General features: G+C 42.8%; 1 protein-coding gene across 6 annotated transcripts in view; it reads right to left on the reverse strand.

Moving 5' to 3' along the window:
- The window catches only part of JMJD1C (jumonji domain containing 1C), a gene marked incomplete at its 5' end in the record, with an annotated part of 157,850 nt that overhangs the window by 16,704 nt on the left and 121,932 nt on the right, over positions 1-19,214 (reverse strand). For all 6 annotated transcript variants that reach the window (XM_083843931.1, XM_083843933.1, XM_083843936.1 and 3 more), the window contains 9 exons: positions 1,501-1,653; positions 2,643-2,857; positions 4,503-4,704; positions 7,679-9,888; positions 10,583-10,755; positions 13,864-15,539; positions 15,627-15,819; positions 15,938-16,081; positions 17,333-17,457. In XM_083843931.1, coding sequence (XP_083700057.1) covers positions 1,501-1,653; positions 2,643-2,857; positions 4,503-4,704; positions 7,679-9,888; positions 10,583-10,755; positions 13,864-15,539; positions 15,627-15,819; positions 15,938-16,081; positions 17,333-17,457 — 5,091 coding nt within the window. The remainder of the gene's footprint in view (positions 1-1,500; positions 1,654-2,642; positions 2,858-4,502; positions 4,705-7,678; positions 9,889-10,582; positions 10,756-13,863; positions 15,540-15,626; positions 15,820-15,937; positions 16,082-17,332; positions 17,458-19,214) is intronic.

The raw sequence follows: 19,214 nt of genomic DNA on the forward strand, positions 1-19,214 counted from the left end.
TGTATTCTCCATTACATCTAGCAACTGTAAAAACAACTACCAGTTCCAGGAAAAATGGTGTAATATAAAGTGGTATTATATAGAGAAGGGTGGGTGGTTCTCAACTTTGTAAGAGTGCCAAAGTAGAGGTCTGCTTCACACGAACCCTACAGAAGTATTAGAAATAAAACTGCAGAGAGGGAAGATAAACTTCTGCATGTAATGCTGTGATGAACAGTAAGGAAAAAGTCTTCCCTGCTGGAAGACTGAAAAGAAGCCTGCTTCTGTATACTGTTTTTTTAAACTTTGAAGACATTTTACTAAAATTTTCCTGGCTGGTTAACACACACACACACTATAAAAAGCCTCTGACTGCATGTTCCCACTAGGGTAAATAACATTCAGAGTATATCCCAAGCCACGTCAGATGGATGTACACACATGCGCACACACAGACTTAAGCCAGTTAAGGGCTGCTGGAGCAGCCTCCCACATGAAAGCACTAAGGACTGCGCTCAGTGTTGGAAAACACCAGAGTTAGTTCCCTAGAAACTTCAGGCTTTGATGAAAATCTCAGAGAACATCTTACAACCGCGGTGTAGGAGGTCCCTCACTGACAGCCAAGGACAAAGTGGATGGGAGTCTCTGCATTTACTAAAGGTTTGCCATCTAATACTTACACATTATTTTACTAACATTTCACATATGTGACATTATGTTGCTATGACAAACATGGAAATGCTTTTCAAAACAGCATTATATTTTAATCTGTTCCTGGCACAATATTTCACTGCAGTACTGTGCCAGGGCACAACGCCTGCCACCCAGGGGAAGGCAGCTCTTTCGAATAACTAGCCTGAGCAGGAATGTTACAGCAGGGAGCTGAATGACCAGATCAATCTTCCAAGCCATTCCCTGTTTTGATTGCAAACAAGCTGGGTAACTCAAAAAGCACAGGTTTGCAAGTCAGTCCTGTTACACCTCACTACAAACCAAGTTAGACATTTCCATTAAAACACAGGAATTAGATTAAAATGAGTACATGTATAGACTTTTGGATTTTAAAACCTCCATTAACACTCATTTTAAATTCTTTGCAAAGCTTTTTTTTTTTTTAATAATAAAAGGTAAGCTAAGGTGAAGATAAACAATGTAGTTCTGAAGGGAAGACTCCAGAAAGCACTCATATCAAGCCCTAACAGCAATGAGTTACCATAAGACAGGGAGGTGGAATGCCAGTCTTGCAGTGGATGAACAAGACTCAACCTTGCAAGGCACACGTGAGCCAAGACAATGCACAGAAGACTGAAAAGTGGACGAAGACTTAAAGTAGCCCCACAGCAGTTACTTTCTGAATGATTCTACGCTTACAAAAAAGAGGCAAAAAGATCTAAGAGACACCAAAACACACAAGTAGTAATTAAATGCTTTACAGAAAGTCAGTTACACTTAGGGATCAGTAGCTCTACAGTAAATGAGAATAAACAGCATATACAACACTCTAATTCATAAAGAACTGACCTCTAGAACTTTTTCTTTCCTTTGCCTTGTAACAATCCAGGCAGACCACAAATCCACATTTTTGGCAGACCCAATGAATGTTAAATAATGTGGCTTCGCATGCATCACACATCTCACGGACTCCTCTCACCGCTCTCTTCCATGCAATTTTGGCTGAAATACAAAATAAGCAGAATAAAAGGCCTGAAATTTAAATGCGAGACGCAGAATGAATGGTTGTAATAGATGAAGCATTCGTGATTTTCCCTTCAGATGCAGCCAGGGGTGGAGGAAGAAAATGATCCTTCATAAACAGGCCATCAACATATACCCCCTTAGCTGCATTACACAGCATCCCCTCAGTGTTCGTGTCAAGACACTAGAGAGAGATTAAAAAACAAAGACTAAAGTAATACAGAAAGAATATTCCTGCTCTACATGTGAGTTACAAGTACCAAGAAGAATTTCTTTAACACGTACTTTAACTCCAGGAAATGAAGAGCTGGGTTGTCACCTCACTGCCTCCTGAACACATTAATCTCAAGACAGCTAAACTGGTGAGCTGGGTGGTAAAGGTGGCAGGTGGGGATGGCAGGGAGGCACCTGCCCTGGACACCAGGCTGGTACTTCTGCTCTTAGGGCAGTACATCGTCCTTGTACTGGGGGGAATTAGCAGTGCCTCTACCCAGCTCCCAGCCTGCACCCATGTGCTGTGGGCCAGGACAGACTAACCACGGCTTCGGTGGGGAGGAGGCCCACGCTCCGCAGGGCCCACGCTGTTGCATTATGCTCCGTGCTTCTGCGGAGAAGGCATGTTGGAAACACAACATCTGTTGGCAGTGATCACTACTGGCTCTCTGCGGGCCTTGGCTTGGAGCTGGCCGGAGAGCTGGCAGCCACGCTGGGAACCGAGGCTGCTCCAGCCCCAGCGGCAGCCTGGCCCTGGCCCAGCACCACCACCATGTCCTGCAGCCCCAAAGCCCACCGAGGGAGGCTGCTGCCCCTTCCCAGTATAACCTCGTGCAACACGGCCTATTTCAATCAAAGGTGACAGCCTGGTAAAGCGAGCAGCTCATAAAGGGGCAGTGGGTCACAGCCAACACAAATGCCTCAACAGAACTGCACAACACCAAAACCAGGAAGAGTATTTGAGATTTCCTTACCGTCTTTCTTCACCCAGGACATGGCTGTTTTCTCGGATGTTACCAACTGACAAAATTTATCTCCTATGATATCTAAAATATATTTAGAAGTTTCTAGGTCCAGTTCATCATCTTCATAGTTTTCGTGTGTCCATAAACTCAGCGCCTCATCATCATATTGATCAGGAGAGGAGAAACCATCTATCCTAACCACTCCATTCTTACTAAAAGATAACCTAAAACCAAAAACGAATAGTTTAACTGCACGTCATACAAGGTGGCTTAGTTTACTTACTAATTACAGAAATTACAGAAAATGGCCTTAAAGCAGACAGTAAGGAAACATGAAAATTAGGAATAACTTTTTAGGCAGAACACTTATTGGATTCAGTATAGTCACCACTCACTCTCTGTAACATTTATTACTGCTTTAAAACTGCAGATGGAAAAAGTTATCTTCTCTTTCTTGTTTGGCCGAAGTTTGGGTCCACCTACTCCTCACCTTTAATTTTCACAGCATCTGTGTCAGCAATCACTCAGTCTGACTCATATTTTCAATCCTACTGCTCTCACTCTCAGAGAACAGGAGTTAAAACACTGTATTTAAGTCTTTCTAGGCAGAATAAATCACTAATACAAAATACTGTTTACATACCACCTTTAAAATAACTGAAGGTTTTCCTGTGATCCTACCCAATACCGTCCTACTAACCACACCTATATTTAGGTGATTTTAAGCAGCAACAATTAATTATTCCATCTCACTCACATAATACAGGGTAATTCATTTTTCACATGCAATTATCACAGCAGTTAAGGAATTTTACAGTAATGTCAGTAAAGCAGTCACAAAAACCGAAGTATCAAAAATGATATTCGGATGGGTATTAAATGAACAATTTGAAGGAAAGATGAGTTTTCTTTTACAGTAACGACTTCCAACAGCAGTGCAAACCTCATTACATTCAAGCCCTAGCACGCAGTCACAATGAAAATAATTAAAATGCTGTAAACTGTACCACACGAAATTCAAAACATTTGTACTTTTAAATTCCATGCCTGTGTTTGAAAACTTTGAAAGAAATTTTATCACTGATGTTCTCTTTTTCAACACAGAAGCAGCAGCTCACAATCTAACCCTGCCACACTGGGAATCAAATATTCTTATGCAGAAGGTATTCTGAGTCCAACCTTAAAACAAATCCGTGTAGGTCTACTGGCTCTTGTAACTAAAGCTTCAATCCAAAAGAATTAAAGTCAATTCAGGGAACAGCAATGTCCTTTCCAAAACATGTTGGCTCTATATTGCCAACACAACCCACGTGCAAATTAACGCTGTTTGGATCTGCGTTGACAGCCACGCCACCTGTGCGACGCATGCTATGCTGCATTCTGGGAACTTCCCCATTTACAAGTTTCCTCGATTTGCCATAATTGTAAAAAGGGAAGGCAGAACTCCTCTGTCCTCAGAAAACTCCCATCAAACCTCAAGCAGCATTCCCACCACCTACTGGCACAAGAACAATTATGAATTAGCGCAACTCCGTGGTTGTACAACTTGTCCAGAGTAATTGAAGCCTGCCTTTTGAAAATCCCACTTCAAATGCCAGACACCTGTGTAATGGTGATGCATTATATCTTCTGCTTGCCTAAGGTACACTGGGCAGCTGTTCTGATGTCTTTGCTATAAAGCTTCAAACAGCAATGAAGTCAATCCACAAAAGAAGCAAGAAATACAAATGTAAATACTGCTAAATTAGGCAGTGTCTTTTATCAGGCAAACTGAGCCAGAAAAATCAGACAAGCTTTCAGGCACATAAGTCCTTTGTCAGTATTATTTTTAAGTTAAAACACCACGTATCAGGAAACAGCTGCACTTACCGTCGAAAGTAGTAAAATCTACAAAACACTGGTGAGTGAGTTGGTTCTTCACCTTTCTTGCTTCTTATTAGCCTACATTCTCTGCATTTCTGCAAATTTGGTCCTATTTCAGAGCAAGAATCATCCTGCAAGAAGGACTCTCCTGTTTGCTTCAGCTTCTTCACTTTGCGCCAATCTTTTAACACTGAGCGAGGTATACCAGCTGCAAAAGCAAGAGGGGTTTCAGAAGACGTACCGCAGACCCTTATACTCAGAACACAGTTAGATCACTCTGCATTCAGTATTTCTAAAAGTGCATTTTTTGTGTTCATAACATACTTCATTATTACTTCTATTTTTCCACCCATTAGACTTATGCAGGCAGGAGTACAGTTACCTATTTGCTGAGCTACGAGGAACACCCAGGACCTGCTATTTTCTCTTAAATTAGGTGCTACAGTTCACCAAATATTCCACTAAAATCTGTGGAACTGCAGAAAGAACCTCACTCTTACAAACACGTAAAATAATACAATATGCCAAGAAGGAAAGGTTTGCAGTTTGTTTCAAGTGAAAATGTATGTAAGAAAGCGGTAATTTAATGAATTAAAGCAGAGCTTCAAAAAAAAAGACATCCTGCTTCTTCAGAATTTACTTTGCTGAGGGTTGCACAGATATAATTACAGAAGAACAGTTCTATTCACATGTAACTCATCTGAGCTTAGTGTAAAGTATCAGGCATAAGGAAACACAGTATTCATTTACTTTCTTTCAAATTTGTTGGCTTTGGAAAACAAGAAGTAAAATTCTGTTTTCAATATCAAAGTCGGTCAGCCTGACCCTGAGTAACACAAGGAGCAGATCTATTGAGTAATACGCGCAATTTTCACATATGTGTTTTGAAACTGAACCCTGTTGTTACTTAACCAGGCTTTCGATTTAATGACTTTTATAAGTGGCACCAGTTTCATCTGCAGATAGATACGAGTATCTGTCATTTAATCTACTGCTACTCTTGAAAGTTCATGTCCTGTAAACACGGATCTGATGTAGGGTGACAGAGGTTAGGGTGCTAACTTTGGACTTGGTACCTGGGTTCAGATCTGTATTTTGCCAGACTTCTTGTGTAAACTTTGCAGGTGACAGACTCTCTATGCATCAGTTCATTGCCTAGATAACACATTCCCAACCCACCTGATGAGCACAAAGGTAACTGGATTAAAACTTGAGAGCAGAAAAGGCCAAAGTGCAGGCTTGTTAGTCCAAAAGAAACTGTTTTCTGCCTTGGATCCAGAGATCCCTGGAGTCATCTGGGAGCTGCCAGACTTCAGGTTCTGGGGGCAGGGACTTGGAAGACCCCCAGTGCCTGCAGAAGTGTAACATTCCTTGCTTTGCAGGAGGGAGCCTTGCAGCCCAGAGCTCTGAGCACTCTGGCTAGCACAAGGGCTCCCAGGGCTGCCAGCAATGGCATCAGGACAAAGCAGCTTTCAGCCCTGGCAGTATCCAGATACCACCCACGTGGTGACTGCCACCAAGCCCCAGATGCTGAAGCAGAGTTATCTTCAGCAACCTAAGGGGAGCCCGGGCAGCTGCTCCCCGGGGACCTTCTCTTTCCTGGAAGTTCAAAGCTAAGTATGTTTTTGGGTAAATCTTTGGGGAAAGTCCTCTACGTAACAAAAATTCCGACCAGCTCTCTCAGAAATTGTAATGACACTGACCCAAGACAAACTGCTAGAAGTATCAGAAATGCTGATCTATTTAATGGGTCATGGAGGAGAAACAGAAACACTCTGTGTCTATTGAGATGTCAGGAGAGGAAAGCAAGCACAGAAAACTGCTACCATGGGATAGACTCAATATGTTAAGGTACAGAACACACTCTGTGCTACAGACAACATAACAGAATACCCAAAGCTCCTACCCATTTTCAGACCTGAATCCCATGAAACAATACCATAATGTATTACAAAATACTGCTTTCATACTCACGTAACGCTAGCCAAGAAGAGACTGCCTTCCCTTAAGTTATCTAACGAACCCCTCTACAACAAACCCAGGAAAAAAAATCCTTTGCAACAATACAAAGATCACAAAGACCTAGCATGTTCTATGTATGTATTTACAGTTCACTTTTTTTTTTTAAAAAAAAAAAGTGAAACCAATAAAGACAGAGAAATTTAAAAGGTGTGTTCTCCTTGATCTTCCCCTTAAGTTGGATGGGAAAAAAAAAAAAAGAAGAAAAACTAATAATGCTATCACTGGACCCAAGCCAAAATACCTCAGACAGATTGCATCACTGCCAGAACAGAGTACGACTTAGGCATCAAGTGCTCTCAGATACTACAAGAGTAACTTTATACACTAGGCAGTGAAAAGCCAAAGAATGTAATTACAGGGAGCAGTGCTCGTTTTCTTACTAACTGTACTTAAAAATTCTTGCAAAAAGTAGTCCTAAACTTTCTTATACTCAACTAAACCAGAACAAAGACAAAAGAAATACTGCATAGAGAAGAATAAATTAGGATAAAAAACAAGGTAAGTTCTTAAATAAAATCACTCCAGTTGGCAGACCAGTTTCTCTTTTTTAGATAAATCTAGTTACAATGCGGTACACACAACAGCATTACATATAAATTGAAATTCCTATTTCCCTAAATTTCCTTAAACAAGAGGGATGTTAACACCATATAATACACATGCTAGTCAAGAGTGTGAAATGACTCTCCCTCAAACCTTTCATTAAATTAACCAAATTGTAGCAGAGCGGCATCAGGCTCTCAAGGAACTGCCTTTGGCTTTCTGATCAAAGGATGAATTCAAGTTCAACAATAGAGAACCTCTCCCCCAGTAGCACTCTAAAAACAAATGCACTAGACCTTAAAAAAAAAAATCAGTAAAAGTAACATAACTCTATGCGCCAGTCTGGTGAATTATGATGGACAGCATAATCCAGTTTGTTTGCTGCCTATTTTTAGGCCAAGAACCAGTTTGTACACATATACACAAAATGCTCTATTTCTTAAACCAAGATATTTCAGAGGACCTCAAGACCGATAAATCTGGATCCAGGCTTTTTCACAAGCACGCTCTTTAAATCTTTTCCCAGCTATTGCACATATCGTGCACAAACCCTCCAGGATTAACACTGCTGGAGTTCACATTAGTCTGTCTTTTCCAAATCAGATTAATATACTCACTGCTGTTACTGCTGCTCTGTAACTTCAGCTTGCTTTTTTCTTTGGCACTCCGGCTAAGAACACCATTCGGTTTTACTTCTTCCTCCGCATCACCCTTTTTTTTCTGCAAATCATTTTGTTTCTTTTTGTAAGTTGGCTTGGGCTGCCGTTTAGTCCTTTGCTCTGACTTGCTCTCACTTTCATCAGAGTCTCCACTTTCAGAGCCAGACTCGTAAGTTCGTTTTGCTTTTCTCCTAGGGTGCTTATCTTCCTTCACAAACTTATCTGCCAAGATTTTACTATCTATGTTATTTTGCAAATCATTTGATGTAGAAGCTATTAAATTGACAGTACATGGCTTAATAATTTCTGAAACACTGTTCCCTGAATTCTCCTTTTTATTAGTGTTTTTATCTTCCTCTGAATGTCTTGTTAGCCAAGCCTTTTTCAGTTTAGTGTGGTAGTTTGGCTGACTTGTCTGGGAAGTTTGCCCACTGCCTACAGAGTTTGCTTTGTTTATTGTATTGCAGACGATAGCACTGTCTAGGGGGAGAGAGGTTGAAAATGTCTGATTTTTCACAGAGTTGGCCTCTGTCTCACTGGTGTTACTACTTTTAAACTGAGCCGCAGCCAACGCTGCCTTGTGCTTTTTCAAATGGACGAAGTCGGTGGAGGTGGAGAATCCCGAGCCGGGCTGAGCAGCGCTGCCGGTCTTGCCAGGGGCGGGCGTAGCTGGCGCCGGGGTGCTGACCTTGCATTCCTGGGCCTGTGCCGCCACCTGACTTGCCGCTCTCGAGGCAGCACACTCCAGCGGCGCGCAGGCCAAGACCGTGTTCGATAAGGAGTAAGTCACTTCGGAGCTGCCCCAGCTTGACACGCTGGTAGTCGTAGCCGCTGATGCAGTTACATCCGTTTTAGTACTGCAGATCATAGTTGTGGTAGGGGTGACAGAACGAGGAACGCTGCCTTGCGAGACAGCTGGAAATTTCTTTTCATACTGTGTGCGAGCACTGTCTGAGTTCATATTTGGCAGGATGATTCTTCCAGTCTCTCTGGCTTCCGCTGTTTTCAGGCAATCTGCTTGATTTGTCACAGCTGAAGATCTCTCACTGGCTCGATCTTTGGAAGCTGACTGCATTACGGCTACGCTATCATATTTCGTGCTAGAAGGAGGACGCACAATAACAGATGCCGTGGCGGACTGCGACTTTCCGCTCATTCTTTCAACATGCCAGTCCGCTTTTTCGTTATTCGGGGCGTTGTTAGATTTCCACATTTCGGATAAATTCTGTTCAGAAGTGCCCTTGTAAACAGTCTGAGCTTCCTTAGGTTCAGGGACTAAAGTTGGTGGTTTCTGCAATTCTTGTATTTTACCACCACCAGCATTAACGGGTTGAACAGGAGTCAGGGTGGGAGGCGAAAGGCTGCTGTAGCTGCTTTCCTTCTTCTCTAGGTTCTGGTGCACAGGGGGGTGAAACACGGGGGCTCTGTGCAAGGCAGGCATACTCCGGAGCGTATTTGAAGATGAGACTGACAGCTGAGTAGGGCTTCTGCTGTCATTTCTAAAAGAACTGACTGAGTGAGACTGCACTGATTGTGAAAGCTGCTCAGATATCTTGCTTGCAGAGCCTTCGCTCTCAGGTTGGTGCTTAATTAAAGGGGGAGGTTTTGAAAGAGAAGAAATGTAAGAAGGAAGAGACTGGGAACTAGCTGCTGTTGAAGGACAATTAGTCTGCTTCTCAACATACGCACTTGAAGCTTCCTTGGATGGGTATGATCTCGGTGGTTCATTTACTACACTGTTAGACAAGGTGGTGAAATAGTTACTCTGCGGCAAGCTCTGTGGGACCGAATGCTTCATTTTATACAGTTCTGACACAGAGCGTTCTGCATCTTTCTCATATTTTACTGAATGGCTTTTGGGACTCGAAGATAAGGATGTTACCCTAGAGTAGTTCTCTCTCTCTCCCTCCAGTGCCTTTATTTTAGCTGTAAAAGGAGCAACTTCAATACTTTCTTGGAGTATCCGTCTATGTTCTTCTTTGTATTTGCTCAGTCGCTCCCCTGTCTCCTGTGGTGGCCTTGGCAGCTGGTTCAACATTGGATCTGCAAAATGTCTCTGCATATGGCTCTCCTTTGCTGTCTGTGTTCTGCTTTGCTCCAACTCTGTCTTTATTGGTGCAGTTGTAACGGAACGTAAAGGTTCGATAAATGCTTTCCTCTCCAGCTCTCTGAAAAAGGTTACACAGTTTAGTCTGAATGTTCCACAACAAGCTGAACAGAAGACCTTTCTTCCCATGCTCTGAACAAAGTTATCTATTAACACAAAATAAACTTTTCTTTATATTAGGCACAATTTTCAAAAGTCTGCAGATGACTCAGGAACTCAAGTACCATTCAAAGTCAACAGGGCAGAGTCTGCTTTGCAGCACACTGACAAGCTTTTCCCTATCACAGGCACCCACATTTGCAAATAAACTAAAATGAAGCTAGAAGACAACGTCAGGGGCTGAAATACAACCTCTTGGACTGCACTCTGTTTACACTGTGCACACAGAGTTGGGACTGTTCAGCCTGCAGAAGAGGAGGCTTGGGGGGAACCTTATCAATGTCTGTATACACCTAAAGGGAAGGTGCAATGAGGACAGAGCCAGGCTCGTTTCAGTGGTGCCCGGTGCCAGGACATGAGGCGATGGGCACACTAGAGGTTCTGTCTGAACACCTGAAGCACTTCTGTGCTGTGTGGGTGACCGAGCGCTGGCACAGGCTGCCCAGGGTGGTTGTGGAGTCTGCTTGGAGATGGTCAAAAGCCACCTGGACATGGCCATGGACGGCCCTGCTCGAGCAGGGGTTGGCCCAAATGGCCTCCAGAGGTCCCTGCCAACCCCATTCTGTGAGTCTGAGTTAGAATAACAGTGCACTTACTCTTTGTGATGCTCTACTATACTTTTGGACAACGGTGGGCTAGAATGCGCTGCCAGTTTGAGAGGCCGAAGGGGATCTGCACTGGACGGTCGCACAGGAATGTGACTCAGTAACCCAAGGCTGTCAGCTGAGGTCACAGGGGTGGGCTGGTGTAACCACGGACTGGGAGTATTCTGTTAACACCAACACAGAAAACATCAGATTTCAACATAATCACGGGACCTTCAGCACAGTGCCACAAGAGGTACTGTACCATGTCCTAGCAATGAGCAGAGTACAGTAATTTATTTTAGTATCAAATCAAATACAGTAAACATAATTTATTATTTTAAATCACTTTCTGATCACCTGGAACATCTGATTATACTTCTCTCTAGACTTACAGCATACAAAGTAATTTACATATATTTCAGAAGTATTCGTAAAACAGTTTCCTATTTAAGTATTCAGTATGAATTGTCAATTTCTAGAATGGGATCTCAAGCTACTTCATCACAACTACCAAACCAATGACAGTCTGACAGTACTTTACTTCAGTTACTAATAAAAAAGACCATTAGCTGTTCAATGACTTGCAAGAAGGACTTCTTTTAAAGGAAAATACGGTTTATTATTTCTGGAAAACAATTTAATCTCCACGTAGGTAACAAGTCTCAATATAAGGGACACAAACATCTCTTTGCCACTTGGTTCCTCTCCTACCCCCAACCAAAATTATTAAGAATGATAATCCTAATTAATCTGCTTTATGTTGCCAGATATTTTTACATAGGGTAATTTCATAATCAGCACACTACTAATATCATACGGGTACACACCTGCCAAACTTTGCAGTATGGCAAAAGCACAGAATGCACCATTTTGTACTGTACACCTAAATACTTAAAAGCCTGGCAATGCAAGTAAACTTCTACTTGGGCATTTTCTCTGAAACTTGTAGAATAGCTCTGCAGAACAGACCATGAGCAGTTCTCAGGCTCTCTCCCCCCCTTTCCCTCTCCTGTTTGAGGCTTGCTTAGGAGAAATATGTGCTCGCTCGTGGTCTGGGCTGAAAGGGAGGGCACTCTGTTGGGGAGTGCTGGTCAAGTGCTAGGAACAGGCATGGAAGAAAGGATGGGGACTAGAAAAAGCAGAACTCCCATTTACAACCCCAAAGCCTCTCAGTGCCACTCCACCCCTAATTCCTGCTATTGCCCAGTGCTTCTTCCCTCCTCTGCTCCTCACCAGTACATCTCACTCCTTCTCTCCAGCCTCGGTGACTCCCGAATGAGAAATGCTGCAGTAGAAGAGCAGCAAAAAGCTCTCATGGCACATGCACTCAATACAAAATAGATCTGCAGGTGCTACAACTTTGAAGTTCTCATTCCTAGACTTTTGAATATTTAAAGCAACCGCTTGGGTTTTGCACTAACAGTTTTAGTGCACACATTTGCTAGGCCAGGAGTTCCCACGCTGTGGCGAGTTCCCACGAATAGCCTGTAAGCTGTATTAAAGTATTATGCAAAAAAGACCCATCACCTTCTCCCTAGAGGAGCTAGGGAACATCTGCTTGGGCACCAAATGTTGCCCAAACAGCCCCATGACTCCACCTGCAGCCATCCACAGCCCAGCCCAAAGCCAGGAGCTGCCCCAGCCCCCTGCAGCCGCTTGGGAAAGGTGGGCTCGGGGGCACGCTTCCTCTAGCAGCTCAGCACGGCTCGGCCCTGAGCCGAGGGTGGCTGCTGCTTTTGTTACAGCTGAAACATGGATCCCTGTCTACGATCATGGCAGCCATGCAAACTCTTTCTGGAAACACCCATCCTGGGGTTCTAAGATGTATTTAAAAAAGGCCTCCAGTGCCAGAGCCAGAAGACAAGTCACCACAAGACAATTGCCACATATCAACATAATTAGAAAGCTACGTGCCTCAGTATGCATGGCTGCATACTTCAGGCAACCGAAGTGAAAACTGAGTCTATCCTACGTTCTTCAAAATGGACTTCAGTAGGGGGGTGGAGCGAGTAGCAACATGAAGTGATAAAAACCCACCTATAGTTTTCTCTTAAGGCTTTTCTTCCCTGCTGCATTTGACTTTATCACATTTTAGATCAAACTGACTTCGTATTACAAGGCCAACTCAAACTGAGTGTTTGGGAAAGACTCAGCCACAATGGTTTGGCTTTTCTCAAGAACGAGGCTGGGGAAGAATAGTTTTCCCCATGATGAAGAAGAAAAAAAAAAATCTTTATAACCATTCAGAAACTCCCAGCTTTGACGCAAAGGCTTACAATTTGGCAGAAGGACCACTGTCAGCGACATGCCTTTTGTGGTCCCTGTGAAAATCTGCCCAAATTAGGCTAAGTTTAAGCCTCTAAAATCAGTATGCACATGCTCAGTGGAGGTTTCATTGAAGTTGGCAGCAAAGCTCTCCAAAGTTTCTGTCTGTGCTACACATGCTTCATCTTAGGCTGTTCCTACAAGGTGCCTGCAATGAGCAAGCTGTATCCCAAGCCTGCAGGAACTGAGGAAAGTTTTTCTGTAATTGCCGTGTCTGCCTACCAACCAACACCATGGCACTGGGCACTACACTGAAAAACAACTGATTTCTCCCGGGGCTTCAACAGTTGCACTCAGTGCAGAGACAGAGGAATCTTCCTGACCCGAATACAGAGGAGTAGAAAGCAGAAGAGAAGGCAAAGATGTGTGTAAACAGGAACAGAGAGGGAGAAAAGGATATGCCAAGAGAAGGTACACAGACAGGTGTGTAAGGACAAGAGAAATTGGTATATAATGCACGTAAGATTTATAAATGCTAGAGTATTTCTCCTCAGAATTTCCCACTGGGTTTAGGACTCCTTCAGTCCCAGCCTTCCCCATTATCCCGCAAGCACACACAAAATTCCACCAAGTGGAAGACACAGACAACTGCTGTACCTCTTCTAGTACTTACCTCACCTAATGGTTTCCGTAATTTAAGATAGCAAACATTCACCCTGAGGACTTTAGGTCCCAAATACGCTGGCTGACCTCACTTGGTCATGAACTAAAAACAAACATTTCATCTTACACTAAAATATGTTGGAAATCAACGTTCGGAGAACTCCCTACTCGTGGCACTGTGAAACAACGGATACCACTGGATCGCCATTTCTAGTTCTACGTCTGCTCCAAACCACCTCCCTCATCATATGCTTGGTGATACGCTTGGCATGATCCAAACTGCTGAGCTTGTACCTAGAAAACTGCTACTGGAAGACACCAGCCTCAGCTAGACACGTACTCGAGAAATCAGCACAACTTACCCTTCTCAAGGAAGCCTCTGCGTTAACAGGAGTTTCCGGGTGGACCCATTTCGAGGAGGGCAGACCGAGTCCTGAGTAAGCATGTGTTCCGTTTGGATACTGCCAAATAATTGGATAAAGCCCTAGCTGATTATAGGAAGCAGAAGGATGAGCTTGTCCGAGAAGATGTGGAGACTGGTGTTGTAACATCTGTTGCTGCTGCTGGTGTGCTAATGCCAAATGGCTTAGGCTGCTAGCATGAGCAGTCTCTAGTCGCGGGTGGCCACCCAGCAAGGAGGCAGCAGGCACTCCAGGTAACACTGCAGGAAGTAGATGAGGGTGATGAACAGAATGGTGAGGTGCGGTACTAAGGGGGTGAGTGTTAATAGCGGACAAGGGAGTCTGAGTTGAAGACCCAGCTAGCAGATGGGATGGACCAGTTAATGCAGGATGATGAGCGTTTGGATTTAAACAGGTTCGGTGGGATGAGGAATGCAGAGGATAATTATGCTGATGCAAATAAGGTGAAATGTGATTAGTTCCTGTTTCTTGTCCAATCAGAGTGGGGTCCCTGTACACTGTGAAATGTTCATTCTTGTCAATGATAAGAGGACTTTTAGTAGCTTCTAGAGCACTAACTCTAGCTGGAACTGGATGAAAACTAGACCTAGGCAAATCATGATCAGTTTTATTGGCTGACCTTGTTAATCCAGTAGTATGGCTGTTTTGGGAACTAACCTTAGACTTCACAGTATCAGAAGATTGGGTGAATTTAGGCTTAACATCAGGTGACTTTGTTTTAGGATGATCAACTGAAGCACTAGGTTTGGACTTCACAGAATCAGGGACTGGACTTTGTTTACGCAGTTTACTCTCTTCTGCTAGAGAAGCTACATTTAACGAAGACATAAACGAGCCATACTGCACTTTTTCCTTTTCAGGATTTAAATGTTCATTTACTGGTAATGCTTTCACAACACCAGGTTGTATCAAATCCATTTTGTTAACAACACAGCTAACCCAACTTTGATCAGCATCCTGTTTTCGTGCTTCAAGGAAATTTGCAGTTGCAAACTGCTGTTTTAAATCACTGCTGTGCGATTCTGTTTTCTGAACCGTTTGCAAACCAAAGGTACTTGCAGCATTATCCTGGCTCTCCTTTTCAGACTTGTTTTCATTAGTTATATCAACAACACATTTCGGAGTAGGAGGTCTGGGTACAAACTGCTCATTTTTTAATTCCGCAGCATGATGTTTTTCTGCATTGCACTCTTGAACATGTGGATCCTTGGAATTCTGTTCATACGGTGTTGGCTGCTCTGCCGCATGGAGTGAAGGCTTTTCCTGCTGATCCAAGACGGATGACTTCAGTCTTTCTGTCTCTTCACGTGTTTTATCCTCCTGTATTTCATCCCACGGAGACCGCCTATCTGTTAGTGTCTGCTCTGCTCCCTCAGTGGTTTGGGATTTTCCTTCTTCTCCATTTATCTTTGAAGTGTTCTTGCTTTTTAACTCATTTTCTGAATTTTGCTCTGAGGACGAATCTGTTAATCTTTTATTTGAAATTTCTGAGTCACTGCTCTCAGAGTAATCTGAGATATTGTCTGTCCGCAGTCTCTTCATATTTAATTTCTTTTCATCCTCTTCAGGTTTTCTTCTTTTACTAAGGAAATGTTTATTTTTGTTTTTGGGGTTTTCTGTAAAAAACAAAAACACGTCTGTCACATTTTCAGGCTAGCACTGTTTTAAGCAGCTCTCCCCCCCTTTCCAATAACCGTTCTCACCTCCTCGACCTATGTAATCATATCTTTCTTCCTTCATCTTCTCTTCATCAGGCATGCTGCTATCTGAGCCTTTCCTCTTATTTGGCCGAGTGTTCCTCTGCTGCTGGTGCTGGTGAGAATTCTGTTTTGGTGCTGCAGTTTGGGAATTCATTGCTGGTCTGGGACTATTTGCTTGTGCACGTGTATAATGACCCTAAAAATAGTTTTGTGATTAATAGACTTAAATACAATTTTAAGCAGCAACTTTAAACATGTATTTTTAATATTCACAATATACAAAAGTATTGAGGTAAAAAGATAAATGTATCTACGTGAACTGTGTTGCTGTTCTGGTTGGAACGAGACCGCCGGCGTGAAGTGATGCCAATATTTTCACCTTTCAACAAAGAGTGAACAACATCATCTAGAAAGGTCATCTGAACCATAGAAGGATCAACATTCTGAGGTTCTAACACCTGGTTATTGAAAAAAGGGAAAAAAAATAATAATGATCAGCATATGTTCAGACATATCCAATCTGTATTTTCTGTATCAGTATTCACCAGTCTATGTTGTGTGCTCAAGATTAATTAGAGAAAAGCCTACTTAATCCTGACAAGCAGAACTGAGATGCCTTCTCAATTCTCGGAATAGAGTAAAACCAAAGCAAACGTTATCTTTACGTTTCATGGTAATGATAACTTTATTTTTTCCCTTTTTTATTTTTTAAATGCCACTGCTTCACTGCTCCTTCCCTCACATTGACCTGAAAATTTGAAATTAAAAGATACTGAGCTCTTCGTAGGGGGTAATCCTTAAGTAGCAATTAAAATAAACAATTGTTTTGTAAAATTTACTGCAGAAACATACTACAATATCACTTCCAAAAGAAGTAACTGCTGAAAGAACGGAACCAAAACAACTAGAGAGAACTCTAAGAACAGGAGAGTGTTACTAGTGAGGGATGATCTTTCAGAAAGAAGAAAATGCTAAACAGATCTTTAACCAATATGCTGCAAAGTGAAAAGATTAATATTTGGGGACAATAATTAGAGCAAATGAGGGTAAAGAATGGACTTCAGCATTAGACTAGTCTTAATTTTTTATTGTCACACATGATTTAGTCAGTCATTTCAAGGCAGATGGGTCATTTACTATATTAATGTTGAGTCATTACTCTGGCCTCCTGAAACAGAATTCATTACTGCCACTAAAAATACCAGCATTAATTCTTTTTGTAATGTCAACTTCAGAAATACAACTAAAACCCACCATAGTAAATGCAAATTAGGGTGGCAGTAAATGCTTAATTCAATAAATGGTGGAAAGCGGATATTTCAATTGCTTGGAAGAAGTAATTTTTACTGCAGCACTAAAGGATTTCAGCAATGAGAGAAGAAATTCTCAACAGAGCTGACAAGGAAGACCAGTTCTTAAAACTAGATCACTTTACTTCAAAGACTTAGCTAGTCTAATAGCAACAACAGAAGAAAAGCCAAACTGTAGGGCTGGAATTAATCATATCATTGCACAAACATTCAGCTTCAGGATGGCATTAACTGCCAGTCCAGTGCAAAGTCAAGCTGAATTTTCAGCAGAGGAAATAGACATGCCCCGATGGAACTGATAAGTTCAGTGCTTTCTAGAGTACCACCAAAAAATGGAAAAGCTCCCAGCACGTAGTTTATTTAAAGCTTGTTTTCCAGGCATCACAGAGTCAAACTCACCTGGTCATTCATAACAACCATAGTGCGGGTGAAGAGATCATGATGAGTAATGATCCCAGTGAACCACTGGGTGGCAGAATCCTGTCTGTACACTCTCACCCTATAACCATTTAAGGAGTACGGACCTTTAGAAGGGGAAGAAATGAAAAAAAAAGCCATTGAGGAATTCAGCAAAAAAATGTATTAATAGATTTTCCTCGGTTTTTAAGCTTCATAGCAATCATACGATGTGAATGGCATGGACAGCAAGCTACAAGGTATTCTGGCACAGCACTGCCTGTGGATTTTACTTTTACTGAGGAAGACATTTTGAAATGCAAATGGTACATTTTAAGTATGCTTTAAGGTCAATTATGCCAACATTTTCAACATACAATTTTCTTATCTAACTAAATCTTTTTGCAACCATAATGACAAATGATGGGAAAATTCCTGCCTACAAACAGCAACCATACAAAAGTAATCTGAAAGGCAGAAAGTGGCAGCAGCAGGTTATACAGAAGCTATTTAATAGGCTAGTCACATGCACAGATGATTTGCTGGCAAAACAATTTAGATCTTGGTGTTTAGGCTCTGCATCTGCCAAGTCTTTCCCATAAGTGACCACAGAGCTTCTCTCTATTACAACAGTCAAAAGGCAGCTGAGCGATCCAAGCCCTGCTATGGCCCCACAAAACATTCAGGAACACACACACTAGTAAGACTTCTGGAGATGCTGTGCCTTAAAACAGGAGCTAAAAAAAGCGCACACAAAGATCAGTTTAATTCATCTCCAAGAGCCCATGGGGAAGGGATGAGATGGTATGACACAATACTCATTTTAGAGTTAGTTTTGAGACCCAGAAATCGAAGTTCCACGGTTTTATTCATGTTCGGTGTCTCACTCGACCACCAGGACAGTAAGCTCCATCGCACTTGGTGTTTATACAGCGCTTGGTTTATGTACCACTTCATGTGACCAAGCATCACAGTCACCAAGTTCAGTTTGCTGTGGTTTTCGCTACTTCCGCAACCAAACCCTAGGTCAGGCACACAGGAACTGAAGTAAAACCAGTCAGTGTCAACCTAGGAAAAGCCTAGCTTAAAAGACTGCCGGCTGCTCAGCAGCACAGGCAGGACAGGATTCCCCTGTCTTTCCTGACAAGCGGTGTTGCTGGCCCCTGCCCAGCAAGCTTTAACACCTGGAACACACCAAGGGACCTCGCAGGTGACAGCTTTCTCCACTAAAATACCCATGTGCACACTTCCGGGTCTCTTATGCACTCTGCACAACAAAGCACATGATCATAAAGACTGTTTTCGAGGCCAACATTTAAGAGGTCAACAGTAGTGCAAGACAGGATTAATTTAGACATTTCCAACGTGTTCTCGAGGCTGAATTTAGGAACCTTAGCAAGACTTTATCTAGGTTTTCAAACAGCTGAGAGGAACAGAAACTCCATGCAATGGCAACCTTCTTCCACCCACATCCACATCATTCACTGCACCGCTGCAAACTCGAGCCCCACTAAGCCATCCGAGCTGCTGCACTCAGCTCACCCCCAGAGCACATTGCCAGCTACACAGACAAGGCTCAGCGCAGCACCAGCGCAGTCTCTGCCTCTTACAGACACGTATGGGCAGAAAAAGAGCAAGAATCTAAAAGCTTATGTCTCACATTCCTGGTCTTGGACTAGACGGGGTTCCCGTGGGGACACATTTCCTGATGGCTTCTCTCCAATCCTTATTCTGAATGCCCGTGCAAAATGCCTCCAGCTCAGCTCCCACACTTCTGTCTGACCCAACCGCATTCTCCATGTCTCAAGCTTTTCACAGCTGTCCCAAAGCTCTGCCTCACACAGACAAGTCTCCGTTAACTTCTGCCCGTGTCTTTTCATGCAAC

Source organism: Anser anser (genome assembly GCF_964211835.1).
Source record: "Anser anser genome assembly, chromosome: 7".
Taxonomy (NCBI): domain Eukaryota; kingdom Metazoa; phylum Chordata; class Aves; order Anseriformes; family Anatidae; genus Anser; species Anser anser.